The sequence below is a fragment of the Erithacus rubecula genome, assembly GCF_903797595.1.
Source record: "Erithacus rubecula genome assembly, chromosome: Z".
NCBI classification, from domain to species: domain Eukaryota; kingdom Metazoa; phylum Chordata; class Aves; order Passeriformes; family Muscicapidae; genus Erithacus; species Erithacus rubecula.
The window spans coordinates 19,340,304-19,363,453 of NC_136661.1; the positions used below are offsets into that span (position 1 = coordinate 19,340,304).

At 36.3% G+C, this 23,150-nt stretch overlaps 2 protein-coding genes across 2 annotated transcripts; one reads left to right on the forward strand and one right to left on the reverse strand.

The window, feature by feature from the left end:
• The first annotated feature begins 1,778 nt into the window (after positions 1-1,778).
• On the forward strand, positions 1,779-9,401 carry SELENOP (selenoprotein P). Its single transcript, XM_079330316.1, has 5 exons — positions 1,779-1,927; positions 3,410-3,613; positions 4,789-5,001; positions 6,604-6,721; positions 7,615-9,401. The coding sequence occupies exons 2-5, from the start codon at positions 3,423-3,425 to the stop codon at positions 8,233-8,235; spliced, it is 1,143 nt and encodes a 380-aa protein (XP_079186442.1). The 5' UTR covers positions 1,779-1,927; positions 3,410-3,422; the 3' UTR covers positions 8,236-9,401.
• On the reverse strand, positions 9,040-22,019 carry CCDC152 (coiled-coil domain containing 152). The gene is made up of 8 exons (XM_079330318.1): positions 21,904-22,019; positions 20,768-20,873; positions 14,547-14,615; positions 13,459-13,523; positions 11,928-12,030; positions 11,095-11,222; positions 10,098-10,184; positions 9,040-9,583 (listed from the first exon to the last, which is right to left on the reverse strand). The coding sequence occupies exons 1-8, from the start codon at positions 21,988-21,990 to the stop codon at positions 9,461-9,463; spliced, it is 768 nt and encodes a 255-aa protein (XP_079186444.1). The 5' UTR covers positions 21,991-22,019; the 3' UTR covers positions 9,040-9,460.
• Positions 22,020-23,150: the final 1,131 nt, after the last annotated feature.

Below are 23,150 nucleotides of genomic sequence, written 5' to 3' on the forward strand. Positions count from 1 at the left end.
TGTTAAAAAGTAAGATGCTTATGGCTTATCACTGTGAACACAGTTGAAATCATCCTTATGTTATAAGGGTTATAATAACTATAATAATAAATAATACTACATATAGTATTTATTGTCCAAGTGATAATTGCTAGCAACAGGTGCTTCTCATCTCTCAGTAAGGCAACTGAGGGTCTGCAGGTGTCTCTGCATGCTGCATGGGAGGAAATACTAACATTTCCATGGTGACCACTGTCCATTTCCATCTCCAGTGTGCTTTCCACAGCATGGTACTTGTTTTGTATGGTAGGTGCCTCAGCGCAGTTTACTCTGTCTGACCTCTGAGTTCTTCTGTACTTGTGAACTGCATGTCTCAGTGGTATTACATAGAGTTTACGGGCTCAGCACTTGTTAATCAACCTTGTTCACGTCCTCTCTACAAAGAAAAGGAGATGGAGATGGAGTACTGCTCTTCCTTTGAGAGTGTCTCCATGTGTGTGGCTAAAATTGGCAAGAGAACAACTGCCAGTCACCAATGAGCTGCATTACTTTTATTAGCCCTAATAATAGAGCTGTACCTGCTTCATTTTTGTTGGTTGTCTCTGTGCTGATGCAAGAATTGGTGGATGTGGTGCACACCAAATACTTCCAGCCAATCTTACAGGATTTTATAGCCCTGAGAGTCAGCCCCAGCACTTGAAGCACTTGAACTTGTCTATCAAAGGGATGTTGCAGATATGAGGGTAGGTACCAACACAGCTAAGGGGTACCCCAGTATAAGGGATACAAGCATGCTCCACTTCTTAAGAGAACTTAAAGTCTAGTATGAAGTCTGTCTGTTTCCTGCATCATGTCTTCCAAGACCTCCAAACAGAAGTTCAGATCGTTCTCATTCTTTCCACTGACTAGTGGAAAAGAAGTGCATAGGACTTCCGCAGCAAAAGCCCCCAAGGTCAGCAATTCCCTTTCTCATATCCAGCCTAAAACAAAATGCTTATATGTGCAGAAGATTGCCTCCGACCATAGATCAAAGCAGTATCAATCTCACCACCTTGAACTGTGAGGGCACACCAACTTTTCAAACATTGATTTCCCCATAAACAAATGTAACATGTACATTGAGGGAAATCTAAGCAAAGAAAACTGCTGTTGAAGTAAAACACATAATGCATAAACAACTCTCTCACCGAGGAAAGAGTAAGGAAACAGTTTAACCTGGATGTTCACAAGTACCTTGATGATCTGGAGTTAAGGAAATGTAACAGTGAAATACAGAGGCTCAGGTACCTACTGGCAGTAGCTAGAGCTTAATGACTTCCATGTAGCTACATTGATTTAGATGTCTGAAGGTCTAGTCTCTAACTTTCAACAAAATTGAAGAACGGGAAGGTTCTACAGAGAAAAGTTAGGAAGCAGAGTGGTATAACTAAGAGCAGCTGGGCCTAAGGAGCTCAGTATGCACATGCCCTCAGAGGGAGCACAGCATTCTCTAAGGCAAATATCAGATAAAGCATATGAGAAACTGCTAGCTCAGCGTTTTTGTAAATAGAGAGGTACCTTCCCCCCCTCACTGTGGTTACCACTGTGTACAGAAAATAATGACTCCTCAGCCCATTTCCCCCCCCCGACTGTACCACTACTGCCAGCTGACTGGGGTGGCTGACAAACTGCATAAAAAGGTATTTAAAGTCATGACAAAAATATTTTGATCTTATGCACAATAAACAGTTTGCACTTGGGATTAGTTAATGGAGAAATATTTTGGGTACTTTTGCTCAAGGCATTTCCTTTGCTTGCAGGGTCGTTCAGAAAAAACTCCCTGAACTTTGAACCGTATCTGCAAAGTGAGATAAACAAGAGCCATATAAATACCACAGCCCTTTTCCCCACACTGCTTTCTTCTGCGGCGGAGCCAGGCAGAGCTGCCAAGAAGGGGGAGGAGGAAAGGGTAAGTGTGCTGGGTTTGCTGTGAAAGAGCTTCATGACTTAAGATTTGGCAGAGTGTTTGCTTCTTTCTTCAGCTGAAAAGGCTGACTGTGGAAATTTCCATTGGAAATCAAGTGGAAAGTTGAAATATGAAGAGAAGTATAAGGCAGGACATGGCTCTCCTGCAGCTCACAGGACAGACAGCTGTTGCTGGCACTGCATGCCAGTGCTGCAGAGGCTGCTGTAAAGGCAAGGAAGGATATCAAAATGTCACGGGGGTGCCCTGTGTTTGTAATGGATATAAAGGCAGGTGCTTTCCTGATGTGTGGAGAGAGTGGAAAAAAACTTTGTTGGTATATACTGGACCACAGTTCAATCTTCAAAGTTCTTTACCTAGAATGTCAGGAAAGAAATGTCAGGGACAGCTGGATTTCACAAATTCAGCAACAAATGGCTCTTGTTTTAAAAGGCTAATTATCATTAATCTTTTAGACTATGACAAGATTGATGGAACATGTAATATTTATGAGAATTTATTGTTTCCTGACTATTTTGTGGTCACTTTCAGACTTTGATATAAGTGGTGAAGTCATACAATTCCCCAACCTAGGACATCTTGGGGAGCAGCTTTATAGTTTTATACATTTATAATTTTAAATATTTCTTGATAATGGGTGTTTAAGCCAAAATTGTGATGTTAATGGAATAAAATAAAAAGGTAATTATAGAATTTCTTGCATGCTTTGATTTTTGCAAACATAAGTATGGATGTGAGATTTTGTAAGATCTTAGGGATCCTGAAATTCATTTTTCATTTCTGGTTTTTGCAAAATTGTTTCTAGTGCCTGACTTCTTCATAGATTTTCCTCAATGGAATCCAGATACTCCAGACTGACTTGCAAAATTTTTGAAATATTTTTTATTATTTTCTGCTATAAATATTTTTTATTATTTTCTGTAGTATTACTGTGTACTGAAATTCGCTGTTGGTGTGTGTACTTTTAAGACAGTGGAATTACTCTGGAATCTGGAGTGAACTGTTCTAGGTTCTTCCTGACATAAACGGGCTTAGCACAATTGATTTCAAAACACAAGAAATAAGGCCACTTTAAAATTACTAAAGTGTAAAAAATAGTCAAAAAGAAATTACAAAGAGGAAGGAACAACTTGGTCTGATTAGTGGTACTAAAAATATTGCAGTTATTCTGAAAGTTTACTTCGTAGCTGTTCAAACACAATCATAAAAGAACCCTAAAAACCTTAAAGCACCACAAAGGAAAAAAACACCTGCCTCTATTATAAAGGAACTCCACCAAAAAACTGAAGAGCAGTAAAAAAATAGCTCAAATTTATTCTTACAGGGGTTTGATGTTTTTTTTTTTATTTATTTTTTTTTTTTTAAATTGAATGGGGCCAATATGCTGCTGTGTTTTCTTACGGGAACTTCAGAGTATGAACTTGGTATAGGCATTGGCCTTACTTTGTTAATTTTGTCTCTTCTCAGGTAAAGCCCAGCCATGTGGGCAGGTCTGGGGCTAGTTCTGGCCCTCTGTCTCCTCCCAGGAGGAGGCACAGAGAGCCAGAGCTGCCAGGAGCCCCCAGCATGGCGAATTGGGGAGGAGGACCCCATGTGGAGCTCCAGAGGCTCGGTGACAGTGGTGGCTCTCCTCCAGGCCAGCTGATCTCTGTGCCTGCAGCAGGCTTCCAGGTAAGCATGAATCTCTGTTATCCAGCTGAGAATCCTACATGTGCGCTGGCACAGATGGGCTCTGTGAACTCCAGCTGCCCCAAATGCCACCCTCACAGCTGGCATGAGTGACCCAGTTACCAGGCTCACTATCAGCAGGCAGTTCTGTGACAGTGGGGAACATTCTTTATCTCCTGACCTACTCCTGACTGACAGATCATCCTTTCCAAATTATGTTTGCAACATAATAGTGTGATCAACTTGATATTAATGAAACCAAACCACAGGAAAACATGACAGAAACAGCAACAGATGGATGAATGTAGCAAAAATGAGGCCAAGAAACATTTCAATTCTTTAACATGGATAGATCACCTGAAATAGAGATCTCTCTATTTCTATCTGTGTTCACCAATTTCTTATGTGAGATCTGGGGAAAAAATAAATCAAAACACGTGCTTTAATGTGGCTTTTCAGGCTTCTCAGTGATCAGAGATACTGCATTTATTTTAAAAAAATCTGTAAGTTGAGGTAAATACTGTCCTTTCAAAAAACTGAAGAAGCATTCAAAGAAGTCATCAAAATTAGGTTTTCATCCAAGACCTGGGACATTGGTGCTCTATTTTCTAGAACCTACTCCTTGCAAATTATTAGCTATCATAACAGTAACAATAATAACAAAATAATTTCAAGCTGGCCCAAACAGGAATTGCATAAATCTTTATCTTTGATTCATTTAGAGATTGTGAAGTTATTTTGTCTTAAAAATTCACAGTGCCAGTTTCAGATATGGATTTTAGTCACAGTCAGAATACCTTAGTTTGTCCCTCTAGGCTTACAATCTACATATCATAACAGGCTTTGCAAGATTATTAAGAATTGGATTTAAAAGCATAGTAGTAAATCTGTGGCTCCATCGAAGTTGAAAGTGGGCTTTGTGTTTGGCTTTCAAGGTAGTTTGTTTGGTTCTTACATTTTAGAAAAAATTTAAAGAATCTTCCACATTCTAGACTATTTCCTGTATAACTGAATAATAAATGTTTTCTAGAGCAATTCTATAAGAAAGATAAAAATGAAAAGGGAGAAACTCAACATCATACTGCTGTAGTAAAATCAAGATGGAGCATATTAATTTTTCTGTCAAATCTCATGATTCCCTAATGGTTTATGGTCTTGCTTCTTTACATTCCCACTAGTTTGGAGGACCTGCGAGTAAAGTTAGAGAATGAAGGACTGGTCAACATCTCGTATGTGGTTGTCAACCATCAGGGAGCTCAATCCCAGAGGGAATTTCACCTACTAAAAGAACGTGTTTCAGACTACATTACTGTCTACCAGCAAGATAAGCAACAAGAGGATGTCTGGACTATCTTAAATGGAAACAAGGATGACTTTCTCATCTACGACAGGTGTGCACTTACAGACAAGCATGGGAAAATATTTGCATATATTTTGAGTAATGATTTGTAAATCTCTATATTATTTCATTGATGTGCAAATAACAAAGACATCATGCTCAACTTCTAAATTGAGCTAAGTAAAGTGCTAGTGTTTACTGGAAAAACAAAGTTACAAAAGCAGAGTCAGCATTTGCATAAGTAATTTTGGAATAAATATATTTTTTCTTTATAATTGCCATGGATTTAGATGAACATAAGTGAGTGTAAAATTTGGTAACATGTTCATGGTTTTGTAGTGTTTTTATTTTCAGATAACTTCATTCCATCCATGCATGTCAAAGTAGAATCTTTTATCTCATGGAAATGTTTTGATGGGAGTTGTTGAAAATGCCATGTAGACATAAGGAAAAATTGGACTTTAGGTAAAATTAAAAACTTTTAAAAAAATTTGCTTTTCAATATAGGATTCTGCCACAAATATATTTTGGCAGCACCAGTAGGAACTGTAATTGAAATTCCAATTTTTCAATTTTGATAGATGATTTTTGATCGATGTGATGTAGTTGCTTGAGAATCCTACATTTGAAAAATATCTATCCTAGTTACTTTATATTACTGCAATGAACATTCCAACTTCATACACTAAACCATATAAACCAAATAAGCTTAATACAGAGTTAGAAAGTTACTCCTTTTCTGTAATGTGATGAGCTTAAACAAATTAGCTACATTAGGTTTGTGGGATGAAAGTAGCAGTGGAATGAATCACCTTGAATGTTACAGCAGCAAATATGCCCAGGTGAGGAAAGTTGGCATCATACAACAGACAAACAGAATAAGGCAGTATTTCATCTGGGAGGGGGCCCAGAGCATTTGGAAGGTTGACCCGTTCTGTGCTGTCGACACACAGGATATGCACACTGTGAATTGGTTTAGCACTAGCCTGGCTGTGATCCATTATGGTTCTACGAGTCTGTGTTGTTATTGTGCCTTAGCCATGGAAGCTTTGCCTGCTGCTGGTCCTAAATGTGGGGAGCTAAGGCCAGGAGACTGTGTGTTGGCACAGAATGAGCTGCCCTTGTGCACAGGTTCTGCATTTACTCCAGCTGCTTCGAGCAGACCAGCTGTGTAGTCAAATGCATATCAAACACTCAAGTGCAGACATGGGGTAAGCAGGCACCATAACAATCCCCTCACACACAATAAATCAGCAATGCAGGTGCTCTGCAGTACCCACCCCAGTCAAAATACCTGTTAGGATGCATAAAAACACTCGGTAAGGATACAGCAGCCACTGTGCCAACAACCCTTCTCATTATCCCAGTGGGTCTCTAATGAGTGCACCTCTGCCAGTATTAAGGGCCACTAAAGGAGAGGCTTCTGGCAGTGCAGTTACCACATCAGCCAGAAATCTTGCTTCACATTCTGGCCAGTGCAGGTGAGTGGGCAAGCATTTGTAAGGAAGATACTGAATTTGCCTGTGAACTAGAACAGAAGCACTCCCTGTGGAACTATACAGTATGGGTGGATTGATGCACATAAAATGAGATATTACAAGAAGAGATATTTATTTGTAGGTATTTGTAACCATAGAGTTCTTTCTCTCCTTAGATGTGGCCGTCTAGTGTATCATCTGGGTCTGCCCTACTCCTGGCTGCATTTTCAGTATGTGGAAGAATCTATTAAGATTGCATACTGTGAAACCAAATGTGGAAACTGCTCTTACATGGTATTTTCTTATTTCATTCTGTGTATAGTAGAAAAGAAAAGTAGATCTGATTGGTATTTAAAAAATTATTTCAGTGTGATTAATCCAAAAAGATATGATTTTGAATTTACATGTTTCATGCATCTTTTAAAGATATCTTTTAAACTTTTTTTTCTAAGCGAATTAGATTTGATTTCTAATGGACCTATTGATTATCTGAATTCCTGTCCTTGATAGAAATGAAAAAAATTGTCAGAATGTAAATGCAGTCTTGGAGGGTAATTCTGTTTCTAGAGCTATATAGAGGTAGTGAGCAATTAACTACTCTAGTTTTGTGGGATGGGTAAGTACCTAAAAAACCAGTATTTTTTTTTAAACCTGAGAATCAAACTCAATCAAGATGGTTTGCTTTACTATTCGTTGTAGTTTACATTTAAACACAGTCTACAAGAGTTGTTAAAAAAGGTGATAATACAAAATGACAAATTAATATTACTGCTATAAAAGAAGGGTAGCCTTTTTTCATGTATCATTCAAAATCAGAAATACTTTTAAAGATTAGCATGAAATGTACATACATAGTCATGGAAATTCAATGGGAATAATAATTTTGGTCCCCTCGTGCAGCATTCTGGCTAAATGTAGACCACAGAGACCACAGACAGGTCAGACGTAGGATTTAGCATAAGAATGCTTGTTACTAGCAATTACTGAAATTATAATCGCTAAAAAGCCCTGTCTAGATGACAGTAGTGTGACAACACAGGGCTATTTTTGATATATTCATACATTGTTCAGTGAAATAGCACAAATAACTTAAAAGTGCCTTTCATGCTCTGCAGAAATGTTAATATTTTACAGCTAGTTTAATTGAATACAGTGCCGTGTATTTAACGCAAGTGTCTGTTTTGCAGGAACCTGATATTGATATTGATGCTGTCTGTGAAAACATCACAAAAAAAGCAGGTGACGAGCTGTCAGAGGTAGAACCCAAGGTGACAGGTCAGCATTCTCACCCCAACCCGCACAGACATGGGCACCACCACCGCCACCACCACCGCCACCACCACCAGGGCAGCCGAGATCCCAGACGGGAGAACCTGCAGGCGGCTCCTGAAGCCGAGAGACGGCACCGTCACAGCGGCTGGCGCCACAGGCTCTTCGGCCAGCACAGACACCACCAGATAGGTAGTCAGGAGCACGTAGACACTGCCCCTCCAGAAGAAATTGTGGAGGTTGCACAAGACAGGAAACTACAAAAGAAAGGGAAAAGCAGCTGCAAAAACCAGTTAACTTGAAATTGGCAGACAGGATCAGACTCAACATCTAGTAGCTGATCCTGTCATTGTCGACACCTTTTGTTTGAAGAGCTAGGGAATTCTGTCACTTGACAGTGTCGTGGAGCACTACCAAATTCTTGCAGGTGACATGGGCAGCTAGCAGCAGAGAACGTTACTGAGTCTTGACAGTGACGTTTGCTCTCTGCTGCCTGACATTCACCATCAGCAGGAGCAAGTGAAACTAGTGACACCTGACAGTGACAGGAAAAGGCAAGAAACTGATCCTGAAAAACAAACTAAACACCTTCCAGAAACAAGGGAATACCACTAACAGTTCATACAGTTGCAAGAGCAGAAAAATGAACAGATTGTTTTTATTGCCCCAAATTCAAAATTACACTGACAGGTATGGGAAGTTAAAGTATTGCAAAGAGGTGTATTTTTAGAGCAGGGCTCTTAGAATGATAGAATACCTGTCAAATTCTATCAGTGAAAAGCTTCATGATTTAAAGGAATTTGGTTGACCCATAGTTTGTTTTTCAGTTCCACTGAAAGGTGTCTGCATTCTTGATTAATTTTTCTTTCTTGTTTCTCCTCTAATGTTCTGCTTGCATTTGTGAGGACAGGAGCATAAACTATGACCTAGGGGCTCCTGTCTGATGTTTTGCAATCAAGAACAGAAGATAACCAAGACAGATATTTTAATCATTTTTTTATTAAGAAGACAATATATTTGAAAGTTGAGGTTTATGGTTTTTTTCTAACCTGGGGATACAAATAATGTACAAGTAAAACTTACTCCTAAGCAATGTGACAGGATAATTCCACATCAAAAATGTAATATACAGGCAATAACTGCTTTATTTTCAAGTAACAGATTGATATGCTTAAATTTTGTGGCTCTTAGATATAGTAAGAGGGCCCATTAATACATACTGCTACAGGCTGTAAAATCCTACTAAATCAATAAGATCATCCTGAAGTGAGAAGTAGTGTTAACAACTCAGAGTCAGAATGCAAAAGAGAGTGGGATGAAACAAGTTTAATCTTGGTGTGATGTTGATCTTTGTTTATAACAGTGCTGAATTTGATAAATCTGTAACAATTAGTAATGTAATATTCCACTTAAACTTGTATAACTTCTCTGTCTATAGCCTAGCATTTCTAATGTTTGATTAACTGAGTGGAAGTAAATCCAGTTGTTTGAAGGATTCCTGGATGAAGAAGAGAATGAAAAGAAAGCTGCTATGAAAGCATACACCATAATTAATGATGGTTTAATGGGAAAATTACCACTCCTACAAAACCTGAATCTTTTTATTGTGAATGCTGATTAGCAAGAGAGTAGCTCTGAATATACACAGAATGCATGTCTTTGGAATATTTGACAAGAGTGTTTTCAATAAAACATACTTTCTTCATCTCTTGTTTTATTTTGAGATGCAGAGTTTGAAACACTGAAATACTTTATGTCATTTACTCAGAATCTCCTCCGTTTGAAGGGCAGGTCTTGGCCTTTATTAAGACGTTGCTCCAAGTCTCTTATGGTGTTTCGGAGAACTTCAATTTCCTTGTTTTTCTCTTCCTGGAGATGCTGCAGCTTCTGTAAAAGTCAGGCAAAGGCTTCACTCATGCATAAAATCACTCATCACATAAAATTACATAACAATACATTTTGCTACTTCGAGTAAGAATTATTCTAGTAAGAATATTTTCCTTGGTATTTTGTATCACAAATCTATTTCCCCAAATCAAGTCTGAAGCCTATCCCCCGCTCCCCCCCCCCCCCCCAAAAAAAGCATATGCAGAATTTATGTCAGTGTCACTGATGTCAGTTAAAGTTTAACTTTCTAGGTTAACAATTCTGTTGTAATTCCTCACACTTGGCTTTTTGTTGTTGTTTGCCCTCAGTAGTATCAATATGTCATGAGCCATGACAATAGGACTTGATGATCTTGAAAGCCTTTTCTATCTTAAATTATTCTAGATTGTGTGAATTCGGTCATGTAGAGATGTGAGGGGTGCGTAGGAGAGAATGAACAGAGGAACCCCAGGGAACTCCCTCTTCAAACACCCTGAAACAGTATCTGTGTGCTACAGGTTATGAAAGCACCTACCCTTCGATAGATACTTTGTGGCAAGACTGAAGCATCTGAAAAGGATTTGGTGTTTTTATCCTGAGCTCGTGCCAATTTAGCATTGAACTGAAAGAATCAGGCAAAGATAAAATGGTAAGAATGAACAGGGGGAAAAAATGGTGTATTAAATAAGTCAAGTGTAATTTTCACTTTTTATTAGTTGTATTTTTTTCACCTGAGGGTAGTAGCAGTAAGCCTTTCTACTAATCCTACAAAAATGGAACTAATTCTGTTTATTTTAAAAATAATACACTTACAAGCTATGTTCCTTCAAAAAAAAGCAGCAAAGTTTTGCAAAAATAGTACAAATACAATGAAGTTAAACATGTAGATAAAATAGACTCTTGTGAAAAAAAGAATAAAATTGACAGCTTCTCAGCCACATATCTACAGGAGAAGAAAATACAGAGGGTGCTAAAAACCTCCAAAACCATCATTCTTCTCTGATGTAACAGGAATAACTCAGACCGAACACTTTCACATCTTATTTCTTTTTTGATGTGTGAAAGGTTTGAAGTACTTCCTTAATTCTTCCTTTGATGAGAGTAGTTTAAAACATGAACAATGAGATACATGTTGAATACTCTGTCTCAAATCTCTGCAGGGTTAGAAATTTGTATTGCAATTTTATTTTTAAATATATATTCTCATCATCCAGAAATTAAAAAGAAGAAAGTAAGCAAAAAAAGTTGAATATTTTAATAGCTCAAAATCTGAAAATATTTGTAAGTAATTTAATTTGGAACAACAACAGAGCAACCTTCAGTCTCCCTCTATGGTAGGTGGAACTTGACTCCTGAGCAGGAGTCAGTTACCATTGTGGAAGGGAGCACCTGCCACTGATCCTCAAAAAGACAATAAATAATTAAGTTTTCTAGATTCCATCATATTACTTTGTTAAGTGGTAATTAACATTTTTTCACTACGTTGTCTCTTTGACGTTTACCCATCATTAAGTCAGCTTTGTAATACATACCTCTATCTGAAGTTTAATTATTTCATTCTGCCTCTCTTCATTTTGAATTTTCAGCTGTCTAGTTAGCTCTAATATTTCCAGTTCTTTTTTCTCTCTCTGTTCTCTGTATTCCATTTCTTTTACTTCAACTAACAATACAGTAACATCAAATGTTAGGATTGTAGAAGATGCTTAGATAAAAATTAACATAATTTTTCAAATATTAAAACTTTCTTGAACATCAGGTCAACACTTTCACTGGAAGACAATTCAAGCAAAAATCATATTGAAACTATATGAAAAGCACACTGTCCTATCGCAGTTAGGTGATGTCTTTTTAAAAAAGCATCATAATTTACAAAAACTTTCCTAGTTGTTTTCACCTATATGGATGAACAAAAAATCCTACTTTTTAAGGTTATGTCTCTAATGAAGAAAACGAACAATAGAAATCAGTTTTTTTTCTCATTGCAGTATAATTTATTTGTGAAAATAATGTCCTACTCTCCTTAGCACAGACAGAGCATTCTAACAGCAGTTGATCTTACAGTTCAAAGCAAGGTTCCAGTTGACACTTAAACCAAAATTTCATTCCTTCAGATTTTTAGACCCACATTCCCAGCATTTGTTCTATTTGGGAATTTCTGCTCATCTTGTGCTGCTGTACTGTTGCTTCTTTACCACTGTTTGCTCTCTTCAGCAAAGATAAAATTTCATTAAACACTGCCCACTTCTAGTGTTGACATATTTCCACTGAGAAAGGGAACTCATATTTATCCTAGATGAAATGTAGCATCTACAGGTGACACTTTGTTTTACCCATTGCTAAAGCATTCAGGCTTCAAAGAACTTACATTTTCTCCTTATATCGCAATTCAACTGTGTTATTTCTAATTTGTGGTCTTCCTCTTTGTTTTTAATTTCTATCATGAGTTTCTCAATTTGATCTTTATACTCCTGTGAATGTAAAATGTTTTATAAAGACCTTTCAGTTTCTGTGCTCGTAGCCTTTGGCAAAGCACAACCATAATCTAAAACATAGACTCTACAATTCAGTATTTGGTTTATCCTCAATCTTGTAAATTTAATGCCCAATCACTTCTTGCACAATCTGGCTCAAGTCCACTGATGAAAAACATAGCAGATTTCATTGTATTGCAGCTGTTTGTTAATATGAAATTAGAAACTGTACTTCTTAGAACAGGCAAATAGAGAGGTAATATTCCTTTCCCAAGGACAGAATCTGACACAATGATGCAGTTAATTAAGGGACTACAGTTTCACCTTTGTGAAGGTTTGCATGAATCTAGGATTGCATCATTCAAGTGTGAGTTTTGTTAGTATTGCTTATATGAACTATTCCACAGCTTCATGTCGGCAGCAGTAGACACACCAGTGATATCAGCAGTAGTGATGCTGATGGCACTGATGCCAAAAGTCTGAAGATGCCAGTTATAAATTTGCTCCAAAAACTATCCCAGAGTTATCAAGGAATTGTCTGTAACTGCCACTGTTGAGGTGCTCACTCCAAAGCTTCCTGACAAGATCTCCACTCACCACAGCAATGTCTAGGACCCTCACAAAGTCACTGACAAGGGATGAGTACCTGGGGACAGTCGTGCGCCTTCAGAACCACACTGTGCTCACACGTGTTTAATGGGTGTAATAATGGTTTATCACATCCTTCAGGAGGCATTACTCATTTTTTACTTCAAAAGTCAGGATAACAGCTCTACTGGTATAAATATTTAATTTTATCTCATAGTACAAACACAGGCAAAGAAAATCAGCAGTGAGATTCCTGATCCTAAACAGTTCGCAGATCTGCACTCTTCACACAGAAAACTGTGAAAACAGAAAACTATGGCTAGTGCCACTGGTTTTACCTCCTTTGCAAAAATGAGTGCCATAGATACAAAGTATGGAGATCATACATGGAATTTATGATGAGGTACAGATAAGAAGTAGACACTTTTTATCTCTGTAGCATTTATTCCTGAAAAACCTGGACAAAATTCAAACCACTCCCGATTCTTTGGCAGCACAACCAGGCAGGTCCAATGTGCAAACATACTTCCACACAAAAAAATTATTCTAGTGCAAGGGATTAGAATGGTGAAGGTGAAGTTGAATTTAAAGCTAAATACAGCTAAATACCCCTCCAAGTGCATTTAGATTGAGCCAAAGTTCTCAGCGCCAAGCAGTTTTAACCGCTTAGTTCTAACACCTTCTCACATGGATACTGTCATGAGAACAACCCTTCTCTTGACACATGAAAAACATAAAGAGCAACAATAAGAGTATCAATAGCAAACCCCAAACAAAAAGATATACAAGATAATAGAGATGCTTCTTCTACCTAAAAAATGATAATTTGTGACATACCTGTTCACAAGTCTTTAATTTATCTTCTAAGATGTGAATGGTTCCTTTCAGTCTATCATTTTCATCTACATAAACAAAAACTACAAGGTACACTAAGAAGTACATATTGATGATTTCTTTATCATTAAAGTGGAAGAAGGAAATTACTTGCATTTTGTGACATAGCTGAACTTTAAAAAACTTTTTTGTAGACATTATAATCACCATTACAGAACTACGTACTGTCATTTTCCATTTTTAAAAAATAAAAATAAAAAATAGTTTAATCTTAATATTTGCCTGCTATCACTACTTACTTTCTTTGGTCTTCTGATAAATGATGCATTCAAGAAAATCTAGATGCAAAGTTCTTTGACTAAGAAAATAAAGGACTATTATCATGGCTACAACAGTTTCAAACTGAAAGATGCAAGACTTTAAGTACTTGTTTCCTAAGAACTAGAAAACAGTATTTGAAAACAAAATTTAGAGAAAATAGATTTTAAAAAATATTAGTATCAGTGTGAGTATTAAAAACATCCATATACTTCCAATGTTATAGGTTTATTAATATGAATGCTAATATGCCTTCCATGCATAATGGTTATAAAATTAACTTCATGGTATACTGCTGAGCTATAGCATAAAGATATAACAACTATATATTTTATTTTCAGGTAGAAATAAGTAGTTGTCAAGTATATTGGGTAATAGCAACAACATTTAATAATATTATATGCTAAGATTAAGACACTTTGCTTTAACAAAGTGATAAAAGCTGTGCATATCCATTTGTCTAGTCTACAATCCAACAGCTGAATGATACTTTCTCCCCTTTTGTAAAATTGTCTGTAAAATTACGCTAAAATTAATTTAAAGCCCAACTATTGATTAAAATAACCTCCCTGAGGCAGTTTCTAACTAAGATAATTGCAATAGACATTTACTACTGCACAAGATTGATTTTAGATAATTTTTTTTGTTTCTCTTTGCCTGGCAGTAAGTTTCTCTGTCTGAAAAAATCAGTAAATACAAGTGAAAAAATTAATGTCTACTCATTTGAAATTACAGTACAGCATATATTAAAAAATAACATTTTTTGCCTTTACCTTTCACATTACACTGGTTTTCAATGGTTTGTGTTAGACCCTTTATCACATTCTGTAGAGTACTGCATTCTGAAAGAAATTAAAAATCCAGTATTTTTGAATAATGCCTTCTCAAATTTGTATTTTGTTTACAAAAATGTCTCAAATATTTTATAATAGTTTTGGTTAAATATTACTCTAAGTCTTTTTATTGTAGAAATAACTCAGATTATTATTAAATGGTTACTGCCTAATTTTAGCTTTTAGTTTGATGATTGATTAAAATCAGTTATGGAGCAATACAAACAATTTCATAAAACTATTATGTTTGTTTCTAGTCAGACAACAAGCATCTTTTTGTTTTCTGTGCAGTGGTAGATGTTTTCCATATTAGCCTTCCAGCAATTTGATGTATTTCATGAACCTGAGATTTACTTTTCTGACAATATTTCCTTTTAACAAGATATTATGTGCCAATATTCTTTTTAACAAGACTAAGAGTATCCACTCATTGCAGTTTCTCACCCCTTTTTTACCCCTTTCTTGATGCATGTAACATTCAATTTATGGATTAGTATAAGCTTTGAGAAATTCACGTTATGTGCTATGTCTCCATAATTTCATTTTATACAACAGAATTTTAGATGCAAGGGCATATCAGTTTACATACTTGTATTTCATAATTTTGTTTTTAGATGGTATTTTTAATATTCCAACACCATATGCACTTCCTGTAATACAGGATTTTATTTTCATTAAATATGAGTTTTATCCCTTATGTTCATTGTAAATTTATCAACAAAGAAGCAAAACTGTGAAAGACTGAGAACAATGGGGGCTCTATAACTGATGCTGCTTGCTTTTAAAACTTCTGTTTTTCTTTCCTGAGTACCACTGCATTTCTTAAATGGCTTTTAATTTCCACAACACATAAAAGTTTGCCAAATAACAGTTACTTGTCACATCAGACTAAACCCTTTTGAAAACTGTCTATCATATAACTAAAGACTACGTTACAAATAATGGAGTGACAAAGATGAACTCAGATTCCAGCTAACAGGTTGAGTTTTCCGCTCAGTCTTTTTGACCACCAGCCTAATCTTCCTTCAGATCTGCTTTTCATGCAGCCGAGTACGTTATCCAGATACCTGCTCCCGTTCCGTGCTTCCAGAAAAAACAGTAGAGGGAGCACGAGCAGCACAGAAACATTGCCTGCCCGTCAGTTCCTGTGCCGGACCAAAAGCAACTGTGTAAAAATCCTATTGAAAGTCGGAATGACGAGATCAGCATGCCCGTTGGTACTAACTAGTTCTACTACAAATTTCCTCCCATTTGGAAATGTACGGAAATAAACTCAGATGCTTGTAATTCATGCACAATTTGGAAAGACATCTGAGTCAACACTAGAGTGGCAGCTAGTCTTTAAAAAGAACCACAACTATTTAAGTGTAAGCGTCTCTTTTGTAGAGTCCCAAGAATACCTACTTATCTTTCTTGTATTTAAAGGACATATCTTGGCAAATCTCATATATACTTAAAGTTGTGACTGGAAAAAGTTCCTGGAAATGCACAAGTTTTGCTTGTGTGCATTAAGGAAAAGAAGCAGAATTTTGCTTAATTTTTGCAGCCTTGTGGATGGCTGTCATAGAGTCTGCTATGGATTCTGTGTAGTTTCTTCCCTGTAAGGAATACTGGCTATGCACAGAAAGACTAAGCAGCATAAGTGTTCATCCACACTTATAAGTGATTTTTTATTGGGCAATTATACCAACCACTTTTTCCTTTAAAAAGCTATTTCCTTAGAAATGTTTAAATAAACAAATAAACAATCCCGAAGATCCTAAATAGAACCTCCTTAAGTGTCTCATACACAAAAATGTGTTTGGTTTCCTTTAGAAAATAGTAGAATTAGACATTAGAATTTCATTCAGAACTGTAACATCACAAGAGTCTATTCAGCCACCACAGAAAACGTTTAAGAGTAGAAAGCAAAGATGTCAGACTTGTATCTGCCTAAAATGAATCTGCAATTATGTACACAAAACAAGACCTGTTGTTTTGAATCTCATCTTTATTTAGCAAAGAATATACCAAGAGAAAATAAAGTTAATTTCTGACCTCTCAGAGAGTATACACACTGGCCAAGCTAATTTTCTTTTTCCAGTTTATCTCAGATATATGTGTTTCACAGCCTCTCCCTTGGTTTTTAGATGTTTTTTTTGTCCTTTGCATTTCCTTCAGAATTTCGAATCTTCTTTTACCTTGAACAGTTCTAGAAAAGATTTTGACCAATATATCAAGGAGCCCTCAGGTTCGCACTTATTGGAGGCTTCTTGGGGTGTGAAATGCTATTGTTTGTTTGTTTGTTTTTGATTTTGATTTGTTTGTTTCTTAAAACAGTGCACTTCAGCCAGGATAAAATTCCACCTCCTCCAGCCCACTACCACCAGTAGCCACAAACTCTTCAGAGTAGGTGGAACAACAGTTTTTCCTTCCATAGCACTCTTTCTTCTTGCTCCTCTGCTGTAAGCAATTTCTGTTGCCTTTGGACCAAGTCTTCAAAAGATACTTCAGGAAGTGTGGCTGAGTTGGGTTCTGGGAAACAGCTTGGGATACAAGGCTAGGAGAAATTTTTTTTCCAAGACACAATTGGCAACATCACTCTATAAAAGCCATTCTCATTACTACAGTCTGTTCATATAACTATTGCCAGAGTGAAGATTGAAAATTGTCAATGATGTATTTGGACTCTTGTGCCTCTCCGGTGCTGCACAGGGTCCCTCTATAACCCCATCAATAGTATAGAGGATTTGGAGTCTCTTTTAATTCCACAGTGTCTTGGTCTTCCAAAAGCTTTTTATGAAGAATTGAACTATTACATGTGAAAGTTTTAGTCCTCTGATTCTGAATACCACATATGCTATTACCTCTTTTGAAGAGTCAGTGTGGAAGACCAATTTAATAAAGGTGCAAAGACCATTTCTATCAATTGCAAAAATAAAAATAGAAATGGTTTAGAAACTTTATAGGCTTACTAATTAATAATCACTACATCAGCCTTTCACATCCTTTTGAAATACTCTTCATGTCACCACCACATTTCACAGGCTCTGCTCATCTCCAGTAGCAAGTTAACTGTTTACCTGAAGGTTCCTGTGACAGATTGTGCCATAGTTTATGTCAAATTTCTGCCCAAGATATTTTTTTGAAACTCTGCTTTATGAGCACCAATAGTGAATACAGTTCAAAACTATAGACTTACAAGCATTTAATGCCCTGATATTTGAAGGGTTTACCCTATTGGGAATCACATAAATCTAATAGTTCACCTTACTGGTAAATCCAGAATCACAGAATCACAGCATGAGCCCTTACTGGGTCACCATGCCCAACCTCCCTGCTCAGGACCATCCCAGAGCACACGGCACAGGATTGCACCCAGATGGTTCTTGAATGGCTCCAGTGGGGGAGACTCCCCATCCTCTCTGAGCTTAACCTAACAGAGCACCATGGTCTTTATTTCTAAATAAATTCTATCCCTCTTGCATCTTATTAATATTTTACTTCATTATTATCAAATAGCTTTCAGAATCACCTCTTGGATGTCTCACATTGTTCCAAGTTCCTGCTTTTCACTTGTTTTTGTCAACGTTACTAATATCTCTGCAATAACTCTTACTCATTCCTTGTTTTCCATCAATTCTGCCTCCTATCTGTATCTGCACTATTCCAATGACTTCAGTATTGTTGAGATTTGTTTTTTCCTGACCATCCCTGTTGCTGAAACATTAGTTCAAATTTCATATTTCTGATTGCTCTGGTATTTTTACTTGGACTTCTGCCACCCACACTTCTTTTTCCATCCTGTATTTCAAAAGAAGCTCCACAGGCTGTTCTCTTGAGTTATATCAGCGTAACTATCTCATCAAATAATTTCTTTCTTATGTCATGAAAGTGTGGCAATACTGTTTACAAAGCTCAGATCTCCTGAATTTGTTCTGTTTTCATTCCATTCCTCTTTCTTGTTGCAGACATTCCTGCTGCTGGTTTCCTGAGCTGTCTCTTTCACTTTCTCTGCTACCTTTTATACTATATGTTCTATGGTAAGAATTATTTCTCCTTTTTGTCCACCTTTTTCTTAACATTTTTACAAATTGTTTTATATAAAGCCACTCCTTTCTGGTTTCAATCAATAAGGAAACTTCTTCATTTTCTGACTGACTGTCCTGCACTGTCTGACTTTTGTGTGTAATAGAGACACAAGTCTTTCTGACTCAAACCAAAGTTCCATCCAGTTCACTATGCCACTTTACAAGATAATTCAGGAAAGTTAAAAAAAAAAATCTAGATAAATGCTACCATTAGTACATTAATACATCCTCTCAATGTCCTAAACAGAGAATGAAAGACAGTGAGAAATACTGTCTTTGTGTTTAAAAAAATTTGGTTTTTCCCATGATTTTTCCCCAATCTTTTTGGATAAATGCATACTTCTATTATGCATTTCTGTGGAATTGATTTAACTTTATTTTGTAATGTGCCGTAAAGTTCCTCCTTTTGTTAGTTTTAAATCAATAAAAAAGTTTTATTTCCATCTATTTTTTTATTACATTAGACAATGAATATTCTACTCTGCAATCACATTCTCTGTGCCATTCACAATTTTACAGCTATGACTCATATCAGCTCTATTATTTGTCTTGGCTGAAAAGTTCCCAATCAATCAAAGTCTTACTTCAGATGTTCCAAAATTGTGACCAAACCTGTGAAAGCCCCAGGTGTAATTTCCCCTGTGCACCTTTCTAAGGGTTTGGCTGGGCACAGGGACATCTTAGAAAGGGCACAGATGCTAACAGTGAAAAAAAGCTGGCAGCAGATTCAGAAACAACTGCCCCTCCTTCCTGTGTGAGCTGCTAGTAAACTGAGGCTTTTGTCCTTGGCCTGTGCTGCAGTTGTGTGGTAGCCATGGACTAGACCCTGGTCATGACCAAGGGAGTGAGTTTCTGGGTTTATAGCAGACCTATGTCATCACTTGGGACCAAGTAGAGATCCTTGGGCCATGTCTGACCTTTGTTACCATTTCTGAACTCCAATCTGACTCAGCCTCCTGAGTCACTCCCATCAGTACAGAGTTGTTTATGTAGACTTGTGGCTGAGCCTGGCAGTCCTTGCTGGGCCAGCCCTCCATGGGCATAGTGGGAGTGAGCCTTGCATCATGTAGGTTCCACCCCTACATTCTCCATGGTCTTTGTTACAGGAGTGGTTTGTGATTCCTTGTACCTTTCTCCTTCCTGGCAATACCTTGCCTCCTTCTCTGTCACCTTTACTAGTTCTGCTATGTCTATTTTGAGATGTGTGGACCAGAACATGACATAAAAATCACAGACCTTACAGAATTGGAATGCTTATTTCTTTTTTTCTTCCATAATCATACTACCACTGTGTTTGCTTCTTTGTCTACTGATATTTTAAGAGAATACAAATATTTAAATACAAATGTTTGAATTTGTATTTAAATACAAATATTTAAAGAGAACTGTTTAGAGGACACCAAGATCTCTTTCCTGAAAAGCAGCCAACTAACATCAACCATTGTTTATCATCATAAGCAAACTTCACTCAATAGCTCAATTTCTGATAATGCTAAATTATCCAAGTCACAGTAAAGGCTTAAATAAAACCCAGCTGGCAATCTCCTTCCTGTGTAAAACTAGGTTTATTCCTACCTTGCTTCCAAACTTAGCAGGTTGACTTCCCAGAGATTAAAGTCCTACAAAAAGATTCACCTTTCAGCTACTTTACAAACTACAGAAGAATTAGCAATCACAAAGCTAGGCTAAGCACTAGATATTTTTTCTCATTACAAATACTTATCTGAATAAATAAATAAATAAATATATCTAGAATAAAACAAATTTTTTTTTTTCATTTTTCTCTGTAATTTCTCCTTTGTTTCACAACTTTTTAATTATTATTATAGACTTATGATTCCCATCTATAAATGGTAAATGACATTTTATTAGCACCCATTGAACAGTCTGAATCATTGTAAAATTAATATGAATATTAGTATTTACTATGAGATGGATTTCATTACAAGATTCAAGATTAGGCATTGCTGCTTTTCTCACAGTATTTTATATCCTTGCTGTGTTATATTTTATGGCTGAAAATGATCAAAATATCTCTCAGAACTTCTTGAACATATGCAAAAATCATACCTTTCTAATAAAATAACTTACCCTCTTTCACTGATTCCTCCTTTGATTGGCTTAATGTTAGCAATCTGTTACATTTTTCCAGCTGATGGATCAGTAGGTTATTTGCTTCATTAATTTCTGATATTTTCTAGAAAGTTGGAGAAAGACTAACAATATGTTATCATGTTTTAAGGTTTGAGTTTTAAGTGAATAAAAAAATTTACAGTCCCACAATACTGCAGTCCAAGCCTGTATTACGTCCCATTCAGGAAATTCCTTCATAGAGAAGAAGGATGCTAGACTTTTGCTATGATGCTAGAATGATGCTAGATCATTTGCTATTCCAAGTTTACCCTGCAGAACTAAGAACGTTGACTTACATCATAAGTTATAAACTGTTTTCCTCTCAGTTTTGTAGCCCAGAGTCTGGGTCAATCTTCTGTAAAGTTCTTTCTACTGCTTTGCATATGAGGCTGTCAACACTCTTGCAGAGCAAGAACTTGAACAGGAACTGGTATAATATTTACTCCAAGAGAAATGCTAAATTTATTTCAGGTGCTCCTTTTATATTACCTCAAGTATGGATATGCTGATCAGGAAATCAGCAGAAATCTGATCAACATCAGTCTAAAAAGAAACACAGCACTGATTTTCCTCAAAGGGTCAATCTTTTAAGAAATGACACACGTGTAAGATAGAGGAAGCTCAATACATATGGAACATAGGAACTCGTGCTCCTGGTAAGGTAATGGCATTTTCTAGAACAAGGAACAGCTTCTGAAAGGATACCCCAGCACCAGACCAGATGCTCTAGTAAGACGTGTACCTTCCTACAGAAGGGGGCTTGGAACTAGGTGGTCTTTAAGGTCCTTTCCAGCCCAAACAATTCTGTGATTCTATAAAACCTATGTAATAGAGCTAATCTTCAATACCATCTTCCACACTCTTAATGAGAAGCCAGTTTGGCCTCTGGATGGTTAAAATTCTAGCAGACAGAAACAAAGGCTTCTCAGACTTCACAGAATCCACTCCTATGACTCCAGAATATGGTCAATATAGTTTTCTAAATGAAGCTGCTATTACAAGGCATAACAGTAAGCAGATACAACTTAAAGAAATGTAAAAAAAATTGAAAATGTCAATAATTATACATGGCAGTCTCAATGTACTTCATTTACCTTTTCTATCTCTGAGAAGTCATCTAAAAGCTTATTGAGGTTCACTGCACTTGTTTTCTTCATAGTTTCTTCATCATTATGATTCATTTGTTCTGGACCATATAATCAAATGATCCCTAGATATATGTAAAAATAGATCTATAAATTAATAAATTTCTCATTCACACCATGTAAATTCTTAGGCAAAAATATAAGAAGAACAAAGAAAACTCTTTTTAAAATTTAAAACTATTTTTGTGTTGATGCTAAACTTCAGCCTACTTAGGATCTTGCATTTCTAAGAAATACAATGAAGGTCAGAAATCCCGAGCAAAAATTGCCAAACTGATATACTCTGGTTGAATTTGGAAACTTTTCTACAATTAAAAAATTAACCTGGATCCACTTCCATAGACAGAGTAATGCATCAGGCACATATTAATGCATTGTCTTTTACCTGAGTAGATGCTTTAATACTTGACTACTCAGGTTTAAAGGTACTTTACATATTTTCTTGTAAACCACAAGAGTAAAATCAGTCATAGGCGCTGCAACACAAAAACCTTGCTGCAGAATAAAAAGACAGTATTTTGAAAGGCACCCATATAGTTCCAGATTTTTAATACAAGCCAAATTTTTAGAAATTCTACTTACAGAATCTTCAACATATATTTACAAGATGGTTCTGAAATACAAAACATGAATGCTTCTAAAAATATTCAAACTATCTCTCAACAATCATGAGACAAAAATTCCAATACCAGTAAATGTGGTCCAAATAAAGTCACCACTTCCATGTGGCAAAGTGTGAACAGCCTTTTGCAAATAACAAAAAAATGCAATCAGGGAGATGAATCAAAAGTTAAAATGTGTTCACTACCCAGAAACTGAATGAGTTTCCAGATGGAAAAACTTGCAGTAAAGTTAGGCAGAAATAGGTAAATGCACAACACTAAGTAGGAATCAAAATTACATAACTGAATAACTTTCTCAGTCACTCAATATTTACAAGTTTTGTATGTAACTTCTTAACAAAGTAGTAAGATATTGGTTCTGCGTGTTTAATACTTTTTTCTTGTGCCCACTCTGTCCTCAGTGAGACTAATACTAAATCTTAAGTCAAAGCTCAGTTTTTTAAATTAACAATTTTCAGAATATAATAAACTTTGAAAAATTTATGCTTATTAATTTAGTTAGTGGGGGTTTTGTTTTGTTTTTTAAAAATTAATTAGTAATCTTAATGATTTGTAACTTACTACAATGGAATG

Bases quoted from the DNA above. Each gene is read 5' to 3' on its own strand.
- CCDC152 (XM_079330318.1), bottom strand. From the start codon at position 21,990: ATGAATCATAATGATGAAGAAACTATGAAGAAAACAAGTGCAGTGAAC. The intron at 14,616-20,767 runs GTAAGTTATTTT...AATTTCTTTCAG, and splicing joins GGAGGAATCAGTGAAAGAGG to AATGCAGTACTCTACAGAAT. The intron at 13,524-14,546 runs GTAAAGGCAAAA...TTGTTTATGTAG, and splicing joins AAACCAGTGTAATGTGAAAG to ATGAAAATGATAGACTGAAA.